At 38.2% G+C, this 21,975-nt stretch overlaps 1 protein-coding gene across 1 annotated transcript in view; it reads left to right on the top strand.

Moving 5' to 3' along the window:
• The window catches only part of LOC136676936 (collagen alpha-1(II) chain-like), a 68,126-nt gene that overhangs the window by 1,751 nt on the left and 44,400 nt on the right, over nucleotides 1–21,975 (top strand). The window contains exons 2-3 of the mRNA XM_066654247.1: nucleotides 20,448–20,628; nucleotides 21,562–21,720. Of these exons, the coding sequence (XP_066510344.1) occupies nucleotides 20,448–20,628; nucleotides 21,562–21,720 (340 nt within the window). The remainder of the gene's footprint in view (nucleotides 1–20,447; nucleotides 20,629–21,561; nucleotides 21,721–21,975) is intronic.

Raw genomic sequence — 21,975 nt, 5'->3', positions numbered from 1 at the left:
TAGCATTTAATTCAGCAGGATGTTCCAATGACATTGTCATTGTAGGATGTGTTGCTTTGTATTTCTAACAATATTTGCAGCAGTTTGGTTGATTATCACTACTGAGCTTTATTTGTTTCAGCGGATAAGCGGTTATAGATTATGAATGAATGAATAATTTGTCATGACCACGTGTTTAGTCTTGAACATGTCCATGAAAGTTTAGATGACATTTTGAAATATGGGGTTTGTTTCAGTGATAATGTTCAAGCTACTCCTCTTAGTGGTATACAGTACTGTATCCAGTTGGCAACAATTATTGTAAGGTATCATATACTACAGTTATATGTTCTCTTGAAATGCCTCTTTGTTCTTATGGGATCATGAAGATCTGGCAGCAAACTAGAATTTATGATCAGATTAATGCATCATTCAGATATATTTTGTGTCCTGGAGAAGGTTACATTCGTTACTACATAGTAGATCTTTAAGTAGAAGGATATTGGTTTAGGTCTTGGGTAACATCATTAGTAGATAATGTGTTTTATACTGTAAAATATGTGCTTGGGGAATGACTCTCAAAGCTTATTCTGGCCTTAGAAAGGCTGTGGAAATCTGGAACCAACAGAGGGTTTGCACAATTAAGTGTCACAGAAAATGTAGAGCAATTTCTGGAACCCTCCTTCCAAATGAACTGTCTAATCAAGGGCAGTGTTTTAGCAGCTGTGCCAAAATTAGCTTTAACACAAAGCAGGCCAAGAATCTGTTTCTCAGGACTATTAGTGTAGGCACTTGGGCCAGAACTTGAACTGTGCCAAGGCTGAAATAAGAATAGGCCTGGAGGATCACAGGACCATAGGAGGTGATGTATATGCACAGTTTATGGGCAGAGCAAACATCAGTGTTTGACATCGAGTTAGCCCTAAAAAACATGACAATGAAAACACCAGCTCAGTGTATAATGTACTATAAAGGTTTGACCAGCTGTGTAGTGCAAAGACATGATTTATTTGTCAAGAATCAAACGATTTTTTTTTTTAAATTGGTCCCCAGATCAAAGAGCTAGCTTGTCTGTAAGAGGCAAGCATGTCAGCCAGAGCCAGACATAGGGTACAATAAAATGCATCATTAATGTTAGCCCTGATTGAAAGTCATAATTCTGGTGTGCAGACAGGAACAGAAGGATAGGCCTGGCCTCATTGATTGTGTGTCTGGAGACCACTACTGTACGCTCAGACAAGTGCAGGCTGTCTGGGTCAGAGCCATGAAGAGTAGACCTAATCTGGTCTGTGTTATCTCCTAGCTGTGTATTTAATTAGCAGTCAAAAAGAATGAGGATCAAGGGACATTATTAAATAAACAGTAAACCATATAAATGACAATGAAAATTAATAATTTAAACCTGTGATAGGGCATAGGGTTATTTAAATGACAATGAAAAGAAAAATCAAGTATGCACTACAGTTTCAGGTAACACTTTAAATTACAGCCTGCTACATACTTGGTAAGTACAGAGTAAGTAACTGTTAAGTAAGCCATAAAATAATATAAGGACTGAGTAAATAAAGGGTATGACACTAGAAATATCTTACAAACTTAATTATTTAATCATTAGTCAGCTATGTATATATAACGTAAATTAATACATATAGGAAAAACTGTGTAAAATATCTCTGAAGTATGTGATGATGATTATTGTGGTAAATCATGTCCTGAACCTAATGAGTACAAAGCACCATGAAAATCTGCTAGTGCCTGTAATGAAAGTGAAGATGTCCTTCTCTGTAGGGGCACTGTAAATCATTTTAAAGAACTATAATTAAATTCTGAACTACACTGAAATCAAAATAAAAGCTGCATTCCTTGACAGTAATGACAGTAATAGCCTGTAGCAATAGTCTGTAGTCTTGTATTCTGTAATTATACTTAGAAGTACAAATGGCTTCGAAACATAGTTACATGCCTTATTTGTAAATTATTTGTAAGATACTAAGTAATAACAACATATTTTTAGTATCATACCCTTTAATTACTTAGTACTTATTTTATCTTACAGCTTTACAGGTACATACTCTGTACTTACCCAGAAATGACCGACCTGTAATTTACAGTGTTACCCAGTTTCATTACAACAGACACTGCAGGAAACACCTTATTTCAATTGAAATAAAATATATTACAATTTCTTGTACAGTATTTATTACAGTATAAACAAAATAAATAATAAAAAAGCGACAACAAAAAACAGGTGCGTCTGAATAATTGAGTGCATGTATAGTGGGTTTCATGATATCCCAACACCAGTTAACAACAAATGGGTCATTATTAAAGCCATCAGGGAGAGAACATTTGAAAGCTGTTTTGAAACTAAGCAGACCTAAAAAAAAAATATCAGTATCAACCAGGATACAAATTGTTCAGTATTGATATTGATACTGAAAAAAGTGGTATTGTTTCACCCGAAGTTTTAACTAATGTTAAGTCTAATAGTGATTACTGTTAGTCCTGTAGTGTTTCTTGGCGTAGGTAAGTCACCTAGTCACCTAACTCCAGCAGTGATTTAGATGTTGTGTGCACATTGCTTTTTAAAGCAAACATCTTGATGAATATGAACAAATGATTTAGTACGTCCCTGGTGAATTTGGAATTTTCCTGGTTTATTAACTTAAACTCTTAGTTCTAGCTCCCCCTCAGTCTTGACGCCAGCCACATGGCTCTGAAAACAGCACTCTGATTGGAGAGAGGAGCCTCTTCTTAATGCTCTACTGTCCACCCCATCCAGCTTGTGCCCAGGCTCCAAGAACAACACTTGGCAGTGCTTTAGTCTGTGGTGAAGAGACAGAAGCGCTCCTGTTAGCACTGAAAAGAGTGGGAAGCCGAGTGGGCAAAATAACGAAAAAATAAAAAATAAAACAGCCCACAATGTTTTTGGCGCTCTCTTACTGTCCAGGATCTCCTCAAACGTCTCTATATTCAGTTCATCATCAAACTGAAGCCAGAGCAATAAGCAAATGTATACAACTGAATGCTACTCATTGTAATGTACTATATTTCCAAAAATGTGACACAGCTTATAATTACTGAATTTAGTAATCCAGTACTTTTGGGATGAGTTAGAGTGTCATTTATGATCCGGAACAAATCAGTGAAACATCCGTACCATAACTCTCCAGAGCTCATGTGGCTGAATGCCATTAAATGGCACAGAAAAATTCCAACATTTTCCGTTTCTACTGGGCCAATAGTAGTATAACTTTTTGGCAATATCTGTTTTTTTTTTTGTGAATGGTACTGGGGCATAAGAGGGCATCAAAGGAAATATTACCTGAGCAATCATATCAAACAAGAAGCTAAACTGGGACAGATAAGGGATGTTTCAACAGGACTTCAAGCACACTGACAAACTTACTTTCAAGGCCTCGCCAGTGCCCTAAATTTATCTTATCATTGTTTTTTAATGAGAGAGCTGCCTGTAACCATAATTCTTAACATGTACATCACAAAGCTGTAATAAACAAAGGCTTTGTGATGATATATTAATTTGGGGTGCTTAAGTACTTTTATACTTCACTTTAAATCAGTCTGTCACAGGAAAGGAGGTATTTAGTGTAAAATAGTCTGTGGTTTGAGGGTACGCCCTGGCTTGCTGTCAGAAACCATTCCGATATTGCAGTCATTAGTTAGTCATTAGGTACTTCAGGTCAGTTAAAGGAAATACTTTTTTAAAGGAAATTACATTTTCTGACCCTAATCTCAGCTCTAAATTGATGATGCTATTACTTGCATGGCTTATGTTATTGAATATAATGTAAGAGAAATCTGTCAAGATCTAGCTGAAGATCAGGGCCACAAGCCCAACTTCTATTATAGCTGTAATTATAACGGAAAAGCAGTGTTTCCCAACCCAAGTCCTACAAAGGGTTTGTGAAGCCATAGAAGAACCACTTTCGGTTCCATAAAGAACTATGATTGTTTATAAGATGTGTAAGTGTTACGATTTTTTTAATTTTTAAAAGTCCATCACTCTTAAAAGTCCATCTTAAAATTGATTACCTGTTTAAGCATATCAGCAAAAATGGAATGGAACCAAAAGTGGTTCTTCTGTGGCATTGCTCCAAGAACCTTTTGGAGAACCTTTAATTTTTACGACTGCAGATGCACCTTACCCTGCACATTTAAGGCCTTCCCTTCTCCCAACACACCTGATTTGACAAAAATTTCAAGTTCTTTCAGAGTTTGTGTCTTTCATGTTTATCATTTCACGGTTTTATATTTGTCATCAATAAAGTTTATTTTTAAGGTCCTCTTCTATCTGTTTTGTACACATTTTCTTAGGGGCCGTTCACTGAATTTTCCACTGTGTAGGCCATTGTTGCAGAAGTAGGCAGTAAGTAGGCATTGTTTGTTGATTCTGCATATCTGACTGAACTACTTCAATCAGGGATGTTGGGTTTTTTCTTCTGCCACACCTCAATCTGATTGTCTCATTATACAGCCCATCACATATAGTATGTCATTAGCAAACAATAAGTCAGCTATGAAGTTGCAATTTCCAAAATGCATCTTCAATCTTTCCCAATAGGTTTGGCATTAGACAATGATGTTAGTTCAAATGATGTCAAGGATGAATTCTATTCTGACCTTCAGACTGCTCCTAACTCCTTACCAGAAAATGCTCTAATCATTGTCACAGGCATTTCAGTACCCATGTGGGATGTGACAACAAAAGCTGGAAAGCAACCCTAGGCACATTTGGAATGGGTCAAGCAAATGACAGTCAATTACAACTACTTTCATTTGCAACAACCAATAGCCTTCTAATTAGAAACATTACTGTAAACAACAGTTCGCATGGGGGTTATTCCATAAAGCAGGATTTCATGGTTAGCCAGCTAACTTAAGCACAAAGCCCCAAATAGCAAACACATCAACTTTAGACTATGATCTAATCAGTACAAGATTTTTATAATCATTGAAAGATGCATAAGCTATAAGCAATGCATGCTCTGGGTCTGACCATCGCCTACAAAATGCATATATACAACTCAGATTTATGACATTCAAACTAGTATAGTCCAAGCTCAGTAGCCCTGCTTTCAAGAAGAATGTCCAGCTTGTAATAAGCAATCTGTTCTCTGTTCTAGAGCAACCAAATGGACATTAAAACCAACCAAACATCCAGTGCCATCTGCGATAGTGCAGAATGTATGTCCAAGTGCATGCTGCTGAACACAAAACTGGATTTTAAATGAGTGCCTCGACCTGGTCATCTAATTAAGCATTCAAAATTTGTCAACTAAAGACACTATAAACTGAAATGTAAGTGTGATACATGGTTGCCATGAAAAAAGGAGAAGATGCACAAAAAAAAGAGAGACTGAAACATTGAGAGTAAGTATTTTGAACAAATTCTGATGCATGATGATGCACTGAGGCCAAAAATGTACCCACTGCAAGTCCATGTTCCAAAAAAACATGATGCTAAGCCCACCCTGATTGGGGTGCCAAATTAACACTCATCATATTCTATGACTCTGCAGCTTCTTATTGTCTTCATTGGCCAGCCTTATGGAAAGCAAGTGAAATTGTACCTGCAAAAATAATGCACCTTTTCCAAGCAACTTAAAATAACCTAAAAAGCTGTATCCTTATCAAAAACTAGCTCAGATGAGTTCCCTGTTAAATATGGCATTCTATTATTCAACATCTCAGTTATTATCATAAAGTCCCTCAAACTCTGTTGAGATGTTAAATATTAATTTAAAGTCTTGATTAAGTTTAACATAGTTTAATTCTATAAGAAGAGACCAGTTACAGACAAATTTCATTTATCAAGAAGGCTGCTTTAGTTATTTTCTATAGGCATTTGACCATACTGCCATGGTATGGATATGTAGATATGGAATCCTGAGAGGAATGGGATGTTGTATAAGGAAACCAGCTGTTCTTAATCCTCCTGGCAGAAGGGTTTTTCTTTAGAAGTAGATGGTGTGAAATCTGGAGAAGTGGAACATTAGTGGTGTGACAGTGATAATGAGTTGTAAATTTACAATGTCTGCTGGATGAGATTTCTCTCCCCAAGCACCATACTGAGTTCTCATTCGCCATGTGTGTCCTGACATGAATCACTGCATCCCAAAGGAGTCTGGGAAAGAAACTAGAGCTGTTTGCATATCCATTCTCCTCTTGTCACTGGCTTTTCAAAAATGTCTGTTACAGGCATTTTTTGTTTGACAGCCGCTGGGTCCCCAAAGTAATCCATTTCTATTTGCTCAGAATTTTTGTTAGCATTTCTGGCTTGATTTTTTTTCTCTGAAGAACTGGATACATGTAGAGTTTTGTTTATATCTATATACAAAGCTTGGCTTCTAATACTGGAAGCAGTCCAGTTTCACAAAATAATTATTGGCACTACCAGTAAGACTGCTGGTGAGTAAAAGCACAGCATGATAGATCTTCCCAGGAGATGTAAACATTATTACATCTTTGGCAGCTTAATAAACTTTCAGAAAATTTCCTCAAGATGAAAAATTGTTGCTGGATGTGTTCACACTGAGCTAGAGCCAGACCTGTACAGTAACCTTATATCCACTTTGATTAAGGGACACTATTCAAGTGGGAGATCTTAAATGTATCACTGTTACTTCATGAACAGTTATGTTTTATTTATGTTAATAACCTCTCTGATGAAATATGTAACTTGAAAAGGTCCACCTTACTAGAAAATCAGCACAGTCCAGCATATGTTGTGTTTTAGAAGCTGATGTGCAGGTCAGCCAGCATTCTATACTCAGCTCTGACTTGTTGGTTTTTTATAGACAATTTATCAGAATAAAATTGTTTTTGATGCTTACTATGCAATCTCAGACACACCACATGTCCTAAAATCATTAACCTAATGAATTCAGTTACAGGACGTCTCTGAATTTCCTGGTTTGAAGTTTAGTTACCCTCCTGCACTATATGGGATTTTAATATAGCAGCTAACGTCTCATTTCAGTGTGAAGGTGTAGTGGAGTAAAGGTGTCTTGAGCAAAGAAAGAAACCACACACTGCTCTGTTTTGTGGTCTTCTTGCCTTGTTTTCACTTTTGCGATGGCCTGTACCCCCGACCTCTGGAAACCTGGGCCCTCCACATGTTTGTTTTGCCCTCTCTAACAAGACACCAGCTAAATTTTCTCTGAGCAAAATGGCGGATTCCAAACATTCAGGACAACACAACCATCCACATATTATATATAAGTTCTTCAGAAAAAACAGCCTCTAACAAAGAGTGAGACAATAGAAGTATCAGCACTGGACTTTTTCAACACGGAGAACACTAAGTGCTGCTGAAATACTCCAACAGGACTCTGAACTCAGTAATTCTCCTAGAAGCGCTCTCACAGACAAACAACTGTCATTTTTCTCTTCCAACACACAGTTCCACATTAAAAAAAGCAGAGCTTAGAACTCTCCATAACCGTAGACGTTCACTTTGACGACATACTGCATCCAAACAGTGAATCACCTGAGCACATTACTCGTTTTCCCTGGACTTCTATGTTCCATGTTGGGTTGTACCCTTTGTATTGGTGTTTGTAGACCTCTAAGTGCTTTGGGCGATGGGAAATGCACCAGGTAAACATGATTATTCTTTTATTCATTAATTGTCTGTAACCGCTTTTCTGATTATCTCGTGCTTGTAATCGCAAATGAGGCTCTGATACCAACATCCGATACTCAAAATGTCGTCGATTTGGAATTATTTCACAGTCTGTGATGGCAAGCCAAGCAAAGCGGACTGCAGGGAAAACCCGAGAGCAGTGAGTATGTCGCACTGTATGACGCCATAGACCAGGCTGCTGCTTTTACATTAACACTGCCAACACTCTCAACTGCGGAACTTCCTAGCCATTATCGTGTTATGGAAACTGTCTTGCCAGAGATGCACAACACTGTACTCATGAAGATCTTGTTACATCTAATGTTACTAATTTATAGATACTTTATTGTTCACAGAGGCGAATTATAATCACCTGTGGTGTAATGTGGGAAAATGATAAATAAAAGAGTGACAGTTCCAGAAATGAACAAAGTTTTTAATTAAAACAAAAAAGTTTTAATTAATACCTACACTATTGCACAGTGCTTCTGATTGCTTAATTCTAAGCATCGGTATTAACAAGTACAAAATGACACATACTTGTACTCGTATGAATTTTTTTTTTTTTATTTATGCATCCCTAGTCGCGGTGGGTCCGGGGTCTACTTGGAATCACTGGGCGCAAGGCAGGAACACACCCTGGAGGGGGCGCTAGCTTTTCACAGGGCAACACACACTCACACATTCATTTACACACTCATGCCTACGGACACTTATTGAGTCGCCAATCCACCTACCAATGAGCGTTTTTTGGACTATGGGAGGAAACCAGCGCACCCACATGGAAAACACACCAAACTCCAGACATACAGCCACCCAGAGCAGGATTGAACCTACAACCCCAGGATCATGGAGCTGTGTGATTGCGACACTATCTGCTGCACCATCGTGCCACCCTATTATATAATGTTCCATATCTGTATTCATGAGTGACTGGCATGATAACGTTAAACCTAGCTCAGTTGGAGTGAGTCAGTGTGAGTTTTTCAGGGTTTTCTCTCAGCAATGAAAAGGTGGTGGTTCAAGCCAGAGAAGGGGCGAGGCTGAAAGAAACAATGTTAATGAATTACGGTTTATTTTTGGCTCTAAGAAGCTAGTGCGATCTCTGGTGACAAAATCTCATGGTGCACATATAAACCAAATTCTCAATGGCTGTGTGTTTTATTCATACAAAATATAGGTATCACATTATAATAAGACTATTCTTATGACCTGTCAATAAATTGTTTATCATTGCTTTTATTAATATTACCTTTTTTAATATCTTTTGTAAACACAAATGGCAACAGTGGCAGATTTTTGCCAAATAATGTAAATGATGACTTTTTGAAAATGTCAAGGGAATAATACTTATTATTCCCTTTTTAATACTTAAAAAGGGGATAATACTTTAGAATATAAATTTATTTATTTCATATTTGAAGATACACCAAATTGCCACTAATGTCTAAAATGTTGGTGTTTATTTGATTAAAATTTGTGGTTAAAAGGTAAAACTATATGTGAAGTCAACAGGTTTAATATTGACTGATGGAAGACACAAATTAAAGTCAGTATTTGGCAAGATCTGAGGTTTTGCAGTATAAATGGATGTGGGCTCACTCATCAAACAGTAGGTCACTGTTGCCCTATCTATCTTTGTGTTATAACAGATTATTAATAACTTTTAATGTGTTTAGAGCATAATTATTACCCATTACAAATTGATATTAAACAATTTATAAACTGTTACAAGGGTAGGCATACTGGTACCAATACTTGGCTTGTGTCAGTGGAATTTTTTTCCCATTATGATGCACAACAGATTTACAATTTCAAGTATAAAGCTTTTGTTGTAGTATAATAGATTTTGCTGTAGCAAAATGTCTTAATACACTTAGTACATGGATGCTTTTCAGATGATCCTATGAAACACAAATACCAAAGTCTGTCTCTAAGCAAAAATACACCTGTGAAAATATTGTAACTGTTTTGTTTCCACAACTGCATTCCAAAACCTCGTGTTTAGCTGCATACATGTGCAGAGTAGACACTACAGAGACCCCCGCCTCCTATGGAGTCATTCCTGTCTTATATTTAGAGTGATGAGATGAGGGCAAGAAATCAGATGTCTGGAGTGATCAAGTCTTTTTCAGATGTAGCTTAGACATGACCTTTTCAGCAGACCACATCTGTTTATTCCTACTGCTATCACACCATGTAAATCTCCTCTAGAAGCATGGCATTCCTGACATAGCAAAACCATACATCCACATTTTAAATGTATTTATTTATGATTTTTTAACTTCATTTGAAGAGGTAAAGTACGTTTCTTTTTTTATTCACCTATAAAGTTACCACTGTGGAAATATGGAGTTTTGTCCTCTCTGGGACAAAATTTTACACCAGTATATTGACAGTTTTTTAGAATATACACTGTAACCGACAACTGTAACTTCATGACTGGTGTGTAGAATTCAGGAGGCCCCAGCAAGAAAAAGAGCTTAGTCTTATAAAAGCCCCCAACACTATGTTCCAGAAAATGTTCAGGATTTACACACAGTCATGATCTTTAAGTCACACCTAATTTAATGTATATGATCTGTCCTGCCTGACACTGATTGATGACCATTGGGGTTTCCTGCTACCTGCCTCAAACCAGCTGCTCACCCCACATTCAATGCTACCTGCCTCCGACTAGTTGCCCACCCTCCATTACAGACTACACTGAAGTTTACAGGATTAATAATTGCCTTTAGCCATTGTTGATTTTATTATTCTTATTATCACTACTATGATAATCTCATTTCTCTTGAGCATAACAACAGATTTATTTTGTGGTACTGTGCTTTTTTTTCCAACTGCTTTTTATGTGCTTTTGACTAGGGGAGCACTATGTACAATTACAGACTGTAGTGCATTTTTGTTGATCATCATCATCTTCTTTTCCACTTAATCAATTTCAGGGTCACGCTGGCCACAGGCCGTGGGGTATCCCCAAGCGTTCCCAGGGAGATAATCCTTGTGGGTCCTGAGTCTACCCTGGGCCCTTCTTCCAGATGTCTGTGCCTGGTATACCTCCAGTGGAAGGCGTCTAGGAGGCATCCTTATCATATAATAAAATGATACAATATAAAACGTGGTAGGCATTTTTAAAGAAATATACAAATTGTGGGAGAAGTCATTTATAGATTTTTGTGCCATTACCTGAATAGAACATGTTATTTAATTTGTTGTGAAGAAATTAACAGGTCCATTTCACTATTAAGTTGAATTGCCACTTGAATAAATGCATCACTAATAGCTTCATATAATTCCACTTAGTTGATTTTCATGGATTTTCCTGAGAGAAAAAAAATACAGTCCTGTAGCTTTAGCATTATTCCTTATTGCACGATATTACTGCATCATAACTGTCCTTTTTTTTTTTTTTGGCAAGGGTGTTACCTTATTTTGCTACCAATCAAGAAGCAAGCTCCATCCAACCCATCTCTGGTTGCAGAGAAAAGAATGACTGAGAGAAATGGGAACAGATTAGAAAACCGAGTCCCATCCTCCTTAATTCCATAATTGCTAGCTCAAGGCCTTTTTTTCATGCTAGCTTTCCATGTAAATGAAACACAAACCAGCGTAAGGGGGGCTAATTGAGCATTAAATGGGAAACAAATGCCGCCAGACACTAGACCTGACGTCTGGCTTAGTGCTACATGAATGGACCTTGAGCCCAGATTACAGATTGGCATTCAGCAACCAGTTCCTGTTGAAGAACTTGGAAAAACAGGCAGGCTATTTGAGAAGGAAAAGGGCAGGATATGAGGCCCTGGCAATGGTTTCTCTCTGTATGAATATAAATTGATTGTAGTGGTGATTGGCAGATCACGTAGATTATATGTATATTTATGGCTTGAGATAATGTGTGAGTGTCATGTTTAGATGCTTTACTCTCAGCATTGCTCCTTTCTTCCTATCCACTGAGGTGCTTTGGGACCTGGGCTGTTTTTGTCATGTGCTCAAGGCCACTGTCATTGAGCTAATGGAATCTCTCTCATGTGATCTCTGACTCACTGTCTCGTCTGAGAGTCACTGGGATGCTTTGTGTCTCACTTGGGAGGCAGCCAAATAAACCCTCAGGATAAATTCTCTCTCAAATTAAGAGAAGTTACCAGCTTTCTAGCACTGCAGTGTATAAGACTCTTAGAATTGAGCTTTAACAGTAAAAGAGCATACTGTCACATTTGGAACAAAATTAAAAAACCTCTGCCTGTAACAAGATATAATAATATGTCAAATTAAAATCTTTATATTGGCCTAATTACTGTGAAATATTGGCTATGTAATTGGCAGTTGATATACAAATGATTTACAGTTTTCACCTGCTAGGTCTACATCAATACTTAATTACTGTGTTTTGGTCATTACATTTTCCCTTTTCTGGAACTATGGGCCATAGACCTCCTCCACAAATCATACATTTGGCACAGCGTTCTCAGACAGTTAATGTTTTCTCAACAACTCATCCATCAGACAGCTAGAGAAGCTTGATTTGTCACTCTACAGAACACTTTTCCTGCTAGCAACAGTGTGTTGTACATCATACGATGCTTGGTAATGTATGTGGTGTTGTAAGGCTTGCATGCAGCTGCTTAGCTGTGGAAATTAATGCCATGAAGCTCCCTTTGTCCGTTTTTGTGCTGATGTTAATGCCATGTGAGGTTTCTACCACTGCACTGTGCACCTCAGCACTCAGCGACCTAACTCACATCGTGGCTGAGTTGCTGTGGTTCCTAAACTCTTCCACTTTTCTGTAATACCAGTGATAAGTAATAAAATTAATCATGAAATATCTAGGAGGGAAGAAATTTCAAGAACTGGCTTGTTGCAACAATGACAACTATTTCAGACCCATGCCCAAAGTCAGTGAGCTCTTTAGAGCAACCAGTTCTTTCACAAATGTTTGTAAAGCAGACTGCATGGCTAGGTGCTTGATTGTTTTTATACCTGTTGCAATATGACTGAATAAAACCACTGAATTCAGTGATTAGGAGGTGTGTTAGGAGGTGTGTACATGACTTTTAGTCATGTATATATTGTGGTAAAATCACTGTAGTGCATAATCTCTAATGGGTTATTCGTGTATTCCACTTTTGTATCTGCTTTATTCTGTCAAGTGTCACAGTGGATCTGGAGCCTACCTAGAAGCTTTGGGCACAAGCCTAATGACTTATTTGTTTATAGAAAGCTCTTCATTATAAACCTAACTACAAACCTGTTTTAGGCCTTAATTATTCACAGAAAAATCTGATAAATATGCATTTTTGGTCGTATTGGATTTAATTAGTGAATGAAAAATTCTGCAAGCTTTTATGAGTCACTATTGTAGTTTTAGAGAGAGAGAACAGAAGAAGCAGGACCCAGGCTTTAGGCTCTTTGTTTTAGACAGATGGTGTCAAGATGCTGGGGCTTTTCCTCACTCTCACCTGTAAGTCACTGTTTTTGCTTTGAATCCTGCCGCAGCACTCTGATCTGGCCATGAGCTCCTTTCTAACCTCAGCACTTCATATTGAGCTGTTTAAGGCGAGCTATACACCATCTTCATCCTTATAGCCATACTGTCTGTAGCAGGAGTGTCTAATATTCTAAGCAAAAGACCTTCATTTCTGCGGTCAAGGGTTTGAAGATGTACACCATTTGGATAAAAAGTGGAATCAGGTGTGCTCATGCTTGTTTGCAATGAAAATCTGCAACAGCACTGACAATTTGTGGACAACATTGGACATAACAAAGATGTTTAAACTTGGGAGACCCTAACATTGTCAAAACAAACTTTGCTATTCATTTGTAGGTATATTCAAAGCAGACAAAATGTAAATATAATTTGAATCACTGAGATGGTAACTCAAGCCCTGTGACAAAAGAAATTACTTAGTAAAAGTTTATAGATATTCAATATATGTGACCCGAATACTGACCCCTGTGGAATACCATAAGTAGTTAGAGCTAAATGCATCACATGAACTCTTACAACTCTTACAAAACAGTGCAATGCCTTTAAAACCCATAAAATAGTTCAGTAATTCCAGCAAAGTCCAATAAGGTATGGTGTTTTATATTCAATCAAAGTATTCAATGTAGAAATGACCTAAATGTTTCAGTCTCCTTGACTGTATATTTTTCAGCAAATACAACCAACACTAATTCTTATCCTCATTCTTCTGCCCTCAAGGGATCTGTTGGGATTCTTTTCCATCATCAGAGCTGAAGATTTATGTGGGACCTAAAGGGCTTTGGAGCTGTCTGTTGGTAGCTTCTTATGCATGAGCACTGCTTATGATATTTAACAGCTGGACTCACAGCCTGTAAATCCCTACACATTCACTCACACCCCAAAACACTGCAGTCCTTATCAGGCCTTCCAGTGAAAACACGCTTCAGTGGTTTAGTAGCGCAGCACTAGAGGAAGCGAATAAGAGCTACAGTAGATAAGGACTCCAACTGTGAACATCAGATTCTGTTATGAGAGAGTCCATGAAGTGGGTATTAATAGGAAGCTTGTACCTATTTCCTGCAGTAACAGCCTCCTCTCTTCTGGAAGGGATTTGGACTAGATTTTTGAAGCATTCTAGTAATGATTTGATGTTAATCAGCCACAATAACATTAGTGAGGTTGAATGAATAGTTCTGGTTGCAAAAGCCACTCCAACTGATCTCAAAGTTATTGATTTCATAAGACAATCGCAGTATCAGTGCACCACAGTCAGGTGTGGGGTGTGGGGTGCATAATAGCCTCCTAGCTGATGCTTAGCATTAAGCGTGGTGACCTTAGGCTAATGTGTTGCTGCTGCAGAGCATCCTATTTCACTTTTCTATGAAGATTATACAAGCTGTGTTTGCACAATTGGATGGATGTGTGCATCCAGGATAGGTGCCTCTTAAAGTAGCTAAATTCACAAATTTTAAGTGTCTAAAGATGTGTTGACATATTGTAAAAATGTGAAAACTGTCGTGTGTGCATGTGAAACCCCAAAAAATGTCCTTCATTTGTGGAATGTGTGAGTGCATACGGTATGCGGAGTATGGAGGAAGGCAGAACTTTTCATCAGCTTATTAGAGAGTGCTCATGTGTGACTGGTGTCTGCTACCCATAATGCTTCTGGTTGTTGCTTGCACAGGCTGTAGGGCTGCAGGTGATGACTGAGGCCTGACTGTGATACATGCCAACAGTGGAGGCTTCCTTTCAACACTCACACTAAAACAAGAGATTGGCTGGTGCTAAAGAGGAAGCATTTTGAACTGAAATCCAGTCTGAGTGTCCACATACTGTAAGTGTTCATGTTAAAAGGTCTTAGGTGCATTGACTGTACTGAGAAAGTTTGTCAGAGGCTCGGTTAGACAGGAAGATTGATTTGTGTGCTTAAACCCATTCACCCCCAGCATCTGTGGAAATGAACCTAGACATTTACATTTAAGGCATTTGAGAAGTACTCTCATTCAAAGTGACTTTTAATCCATTTTAATCAAGTTACAGAGGTAGACTAATGTAGTTTTAGGAGTCTTGCCTATGGAATTTTATTGCTTTAGTTTAGATTTAATGTCTAACTTTAGAATCAAATTCTTATCTGGTGTCAGAAATCCAGTGGTTTTATGGACTATAAGAGTACTTGATTTTCATTATCCATTCATTATCGTCGTCTTCATGCTTTTTAAGTTGCTCTAATTACGTGGAAGCCACAAATTGAACCTCCATTTCTTCTCCTGAACCCACTTTTCATTTCCCATCATCAAATTCATTTTCTTTTGACAGTGTCCTTTTTAGCCATGTCAGAGAAATAGCATGAATGCAGAGCGTGTAGAGTCATGTTAGCTGGGCTGGACCTGCACAGGGGAAGTATGGAAAGTTCATTAGAGACTACCTCACTAAATCATGACCTGTGGGGATTAGGTGGCTTAAAATGGCAGTTTACTTACATGGGAATTTCTCCATTTCATCTTACAAACATCCATCAGAAATTTCATAGGTGACACGTCCTGTATAGCAGGGCCCTCTGGGTCATTAGAAGTCATCTGGGAATGTTGTGTTACTTTGTTTCAACCTCTGACGGTGTAGTGATAGTCCCATTTTTGTTATTTCTTTGGTGTGATCTACTACAGAAGACTTTTTTTCAGGTCTCTCAAAGTGAGTAATATTGATCTGTATGTTTCACCTTAGATGCATCTGTCAGAATCCCCAAGAAGTCACTTGAACCTAACTCAAACTCTGAAGGCCTTTCCTAAAAATGTTGTTTCAGAGTTCTATCAGGCTTTTCTGAGAAAGAATACTGATCTACAATCTATCGTTATCTTACACCTGACAATAAGATGTATATAAGTGTGGGAATATTCCTTTAAATAAACTTATTTAACAGTTTGGAGAAATGATACTAGGAAATCATTCACAAACTTTGAGAACAAAGTTGGAATAATGAGAATATTTATCAAAACAACCATCAGAAACCTCACAGCTGAGCCCTGTGTAGCAGGGCCATGGGGTCATTCCAAAGAAATTTGACTTTACACATCTAAGCTTTGTCCCGTTTTTCTGTCTTATTTTGAGTGATTGTGACACACCTGCCTTGAGCTGGAATGAACTCCCACCAAATGAAGTAAGTGTTTGAACAGAGAATGCAAGAACAGAGTGTTTATGAAAAACAATTTTCTGATAATAAAACAAGGCATAAACATATGTCTATTACAAAAACACATGCTAATACAGCTCAAATTTAAGTAACAAGAAAAATGTAATATTTTTTTTTCTCAATTTAAGTTTTTCCAAAGCCATAAATTATACTCACAGCTTATATTTAAAGTAGTCAGACATGTTCACCATACACCTCTTGTAGCAGTATAAACAGGACATTTCAGTAACAGGAATGTTAATTTCACTTAATCCAGACACTGATACAATGTGATAAAATATTTTAGCATATCTCATTAAAGTTAGTTTGGGATTTTTCAAGTTTATAAATTGAATTTGGGAATACTCTAGAACAATGGGAATTATGAACATATAACCAGTGGTCATAGCACCTGAACACCAGAACATCCAAATCCACTGAAGCTATGCTTGGAAATCTTGGGTGGCTGCTGGTGTTGGTGGTGCCAATTTGGGGCACCCACCCTATGGTCTATGGATCCCAGTGCCTGTGCAGTGAAGGGAATACTGTACTGAATACATTGTGCTGTCCTTTGGGTGATATATAAAATGTATTTCTTGACTCTGAGGTAAAAAAAAAGATCATTGGGCATGTCCTACTGGTTAGGGGTGCTACCCCAATATCCTGCTAAATCTGCCACTGTGGTCACTTCTAATTTCCTAATTGCCCCCTTCCTCAGATAAATTGGTTCTAGTTTCCTGTTTTCTGGTGTGTGGTTCATGCTTTGTTATGGATGGGCTGCTGTCACATCATCCAGGTGGATGCTGTACATTGTTGGTGGTTGAGGTGACTCCTAATGTTCCAAAGTTGTAAAGCACTTTGGGTGTCTTGAAAAGTGCTGTATACAGCTGAAGACATATGTTTACATACACACTAGGCAAATTCATGAAATCTTTACTCAATGTACTCAATTTACTTAATTTTTGGATGGTTCTGAAAGAACTTCTGTAATTGAGTCAGGTTTGTAGGTCTTCTTGCTTCTTCAATTCTGCCAGTAACTTTCTGGGATTGAGGTCAGGGCTTTACGATCGCCAGTCCATTACTTTAACTTTATTGGCATTAAACCTTTTTGCCTCAACTTTGGAATCATGCTTGGGCTCACATTTGCGCCAAGCTTTAACTTTCTGGCTGATATCTTGAGATGTTTCTTCAATATCGCAACACAATTTTGCTTGTTCATTATGTCATCACTTTTGTGAAATGCATCACTCCCTCCTGCAACAAAGCACTCTGATAATATGATGCTGGCAAACCAATGTTTCACTCTAAAGATTGTGTTTTTTGGCTTGCAAGCTTTCTTTTTTTCCTCCTTAAACGATGCTTGTAATTATGGCTAGGACATTTCTCAAAAAGCAAGATAATTTGTGCCCATGTGCAATCTGTAACCTGGCTATTTAAGGTCAGGTTTGGAGTAGTGGCTGTTCTGTTCTAAGCAATATATCTCCTATATCAATGATGGTTAAACATCATTAGAAAAACAAACTTGGTGTATGAACACTTCTGTCCCTCTGGATTTTTGATATAGTGAATTATAAGTGAAACATTAATAATTATTTGTTGGAAAAATGTATTGTGTCATACATATTTATACAAAGTACATATCCTAATAATCTTACAGAAATTCTGGAGGGGATAAATACGAGTTTTAATGGTAACCACCGTTCTGTCTCTGTTTAGCCGTCATGGTGTGCGCTCTCCCGACACGCAGGCTGTCCCAATTCTTAGATACCTCATTATGCTGTCTACTAAAATATCTTCATCATCGATATTTTACAACATCAAACCCTTCCTCGGCCGCGAGGCCAATCACACGATGCAACGCCGTAACAACTCCCGTCTCTTTCGCTTTTCTCCCAGAGCAAAAATAAGTAAAATCACGATAAAGACGGGAAGATTAGAATCCACCGTGCTAGCCGCTGAGGTAAAAACACGGGATGCCTGCGGTAAGCGGGAACAAGCCGTGAACATCACTATCTAACTGCAGCATCTCAATGGTCTGCCTCAAGAGGACAGACGACCGTTAGAACGCTACCTACTTAAACAGCTGTCTACGCAGTCAGTGCCTGCCTAGGCAGCTCACTAGGTTTTGCTTTAGCTATCGTCAAGAACACCAGAGAACACAGTGATTAAGGAGAACAATCTAGAACAGTCCAGAATGGCAAAATTAGGAAAGCATTTAACAATAGTGTGGAGAAATCGTACTAGGAAAACATTCTCAAACTGTGTAAAGCATAAAATTACCCAACAAAGTGGGAATAATGAGAATATTTTTCTAGAACAGCACAAATGTGGAGAAATACTACAATGGTGTGAAAGGAGTAGGACTGGGACAGGGAAAGAACAACCCAGTACAGTGCACATAAGAGAGTGTGGTGAAAATGGGTTAAGAAAAATCAATAATAATCAGATTTCATAGCTTTTTAGAATGCAAAGCACTTTATGGAAGTGGCTTGTAAGCTTTATAATGCTTCACATACTTGTTAGAACATGATACTGCCTACAGGTACCTTCTGTCTTTTCTAACTTCTAAAACTTCTGAAAGCTAAATAATTATGATATGTATTGTGTCAATTATCAGTACAATGCCTTCACGTGTTATTGTAAAATGTTCACCATATTGCCTACTCCTACTGTGACTTATATGCGAATATCTGTTATTCTAGAAACAGCCACCAGAAAACTCACAGACATTCTGTCTGTGTCCTATGAGTAGCAGGACCAAGGGGTCATCACTTACCAGCTGCGAATGTTAGATTATTCAGCTCCTGATGCCCTTGGCTTAGACCCATTTTTTCTGTGGTCTTTGGTGTGATATATTAGGAAAGAGCTGTTTTCAGGGCTCTAGCTTTTATCAGGTTTCTCTGAGTTAGTAATGTTGATTTAGGATCAGGCTTTGCCTTTCACCCTGAAAAGACAATATGTTCACTGGGAGCTGATCCTAGATTAGCATGGCTTCCCTGCTTCTTATACCTCATGCTGTCCTCAGCTGTCATGTTCTTTTTGATTAATCTAGATTGTGAGAGACAGAACGTGTTACAGTGTTCTCTGGTTTGTTTTTCTACATTCATCATTAATGTCATCTTTTACTTCACTCCCTCTGGTTATTGAACTGAAGGTGCAGTGTAGATTTCAGTGTAAAAGCATTGTCTTGAGCTGTAATTGCATGTAGTGGACTGTGAATGGTCTATGTGATGAATATATAATGGACAATCCCATTTTTTCTTCTTTATTCTTTAAATAAAGGATTTTGATTATGTGTGTGAACCCTGTTTACATGTTGATGTTGTAGTGTTTTGCCCGTGTAACTTTTGAACAAGAAAATAAGAATTAAGGTCATTTACATATACCAGTCTTATAGAATCTGTTACAAAAAAGGCAGATTAATTCTAAAGGATGAAGACTATGCACCCAAGTGATACAAGTGTGTACATGCTCGTCCAACATCCATCCATTATCTGTAACCGCTTATCCAATTTTAGGGTTGTGGGGGGTCCAGAGCCTACCTGGAATCATCGGGCGCAAGGCGGGAATACACCCTGGAGGGGACGCCAGTCCTTCACAGGGCAACACAGACACACACACATTCACTCACACGGACACTTTCGAGTCGCCAATCCACCTGCAACGTGTGTTTTTGGACTGTGGGAGGAAACCGGAGCACCCGGAGGAAACCCACGCGGACACGGGGAGAACACACCAACTCCTCACAGTCACCCGGAGCTGGAATCGAACCCACAACCTCCAGGCCCCTGGAGCTGTGTGACTGCGACACTACCTGCTGCGCCACCGTGCCGCCCCTCGTTCAACATTTCTTCTCAAATTAAGTTTTTTTGTAGGTAGTTTGTCATTGTTTGCTATAGCAGCAGCTTTGATTTACTTAAAGGACTCTACTCTAGATCAGAACAGTGAGGTATTAATGATATTCAGCCATGAGAGACTTAGTGGGTTCAGGTACTGATGTTGTTGGATTAGTCCTGGATCCCCAGCACAACTTTAACTCATCTCAGAGGTGTGTCTGGCCAAGTAAGGGTTAATTTAAGGGTATATTTAAGAGTGTACAGGTTATGGATTCTTTAAGGAAAGTTGTTGTCTGCTAATAATACAGCTGTTGCTTGTTCATGGCTATCGATGCTTATTTTCTCTTCTTTTTACAGAGGAGTGGGAAGTACATCCGAATATTTTCACTCAGAAGGTGGACATACTTAAATACATGACAAGCCTTGTGACAAAAAGTCAGAATGTGTCCCTCTATGAGGATACTGATGGATGTGCAGTGCTGGGCGTCGGTCTCTACTCCACCCTTTCCATGCCCACACAACAAGCCTTTGGGCAAAGGTGTGTACAGTGTTTTATTGTTTGCCAATGACTTTAAAATTACAGCTTCAAAATCATTGTGATGCTCACTTGTGTATAAAATCATTACTCAAAATTGTTCTGGAGGCAGCCCTACCTTGGATGGAGATTATCACATACCATGCTGTAAAGCATCCTTGGATATCTAGAAAGGCACTATATAAATGTAAATATTAATGATAGAAAATAAACTGGGAAAGCTTCACCTAGACCCCCAGGTTTGCCTGGACTTACTACCAGAAATGTCTTTAGAATAAATGTGTGCAACAGTTCTTTTTGTTACTATAGACTTAGATCTGTTTCCTATTTTGTTGGAAGTGCTGTATAAATCTCTGTATTTTATTTAAATAAAGTGAAATAGCCTATGATTACTGACTCTGAGGTTGCAGAGCATTGTTGAATGTCATTCTGTAGCAATCATTAATCAAGTGCACAAATTGAACCCCTTTAGAATCTGCCTCAGAGGCGGTAGAATTTTATTGTATCACATTCTGCAGCTTCCTTCAATGTTGCAGTTATAACACAGATGTACAAGAAAAAAAGTGTCTAGGCAGAGCTTTAACAGGTTATAGTCCTGTATTTCAAAATCTAAGCCCAATGTGTGCTAAATAATCACATTCATTGTGCTTTTGGCCAGTAACCAATTACATTCCTTCTGCATCAAAGGCAATGCTGCCTCCAGAACCATTTTAAGTAGTGATTTTACATGATTATCCACTGGCCTGTAATAGGAAAAATAGAGCCTCTGTCATTGCTACCCTGAAACTGCAAAGCAGCAGCAATTGAAGTAGTGGAAGTAGTAGTAGTAGTAGTAGTAGTAGTGGGAATAGTATTCTACTTTATCTTGGCTGAATGACTGTAAGAGATGAATCCATTGTATATAAGATGTTTAATGATCTTGATATGTGTTTACAGCTTTTCAGATGAGTTTAGTGTGCTCCTACAGCTACGAAGCTCACAGGAAGAAGACCGCAGCATCCTGACCATCCTAGACTTCTACAACCAGGTCATGCTACAGATCCGCCTCAGTCCATCCACTGTCACCTTCATCATTGCCCAACATCGTGATTATGAGTGAGTATCAGAGTTCATTATCATATATCATTTAAATTAAAGGAATTGTACACTGAGTGTGGTGCTTCTGAAGTAAGTGTATTTTATAAATATCAGAAAAGGAAAGTTAAATGATTGATAGTGATAACTGGCCATATGCGGCAGATGCAGATGATAAGGACTAGGTTGCAGAATGATGCATTATTTCTGTAAATCTACAATCAACATTTTTTTATAGATTTATACACGTTCACATTGTGAAATAGCCATTACATT

Source organism: Hoplias malabaricus, chromosome X2 (genome assembly GCF_029633855.1).
Source record: "Hoplias malabaricus isolate fHopMal1 chromosome X2, fHopMal1.hap1, whole genome shotgun sequence".
Lineage (NCBI taxonomy): Eukaryota > Metazoa > Chordata > Actinopteri > Characiformes > Erythrinidae > Hoplias > Hoplias malabaricus.
This window is presented reverse-complemented; position numbering and strand designations above follow the sequence as displayed.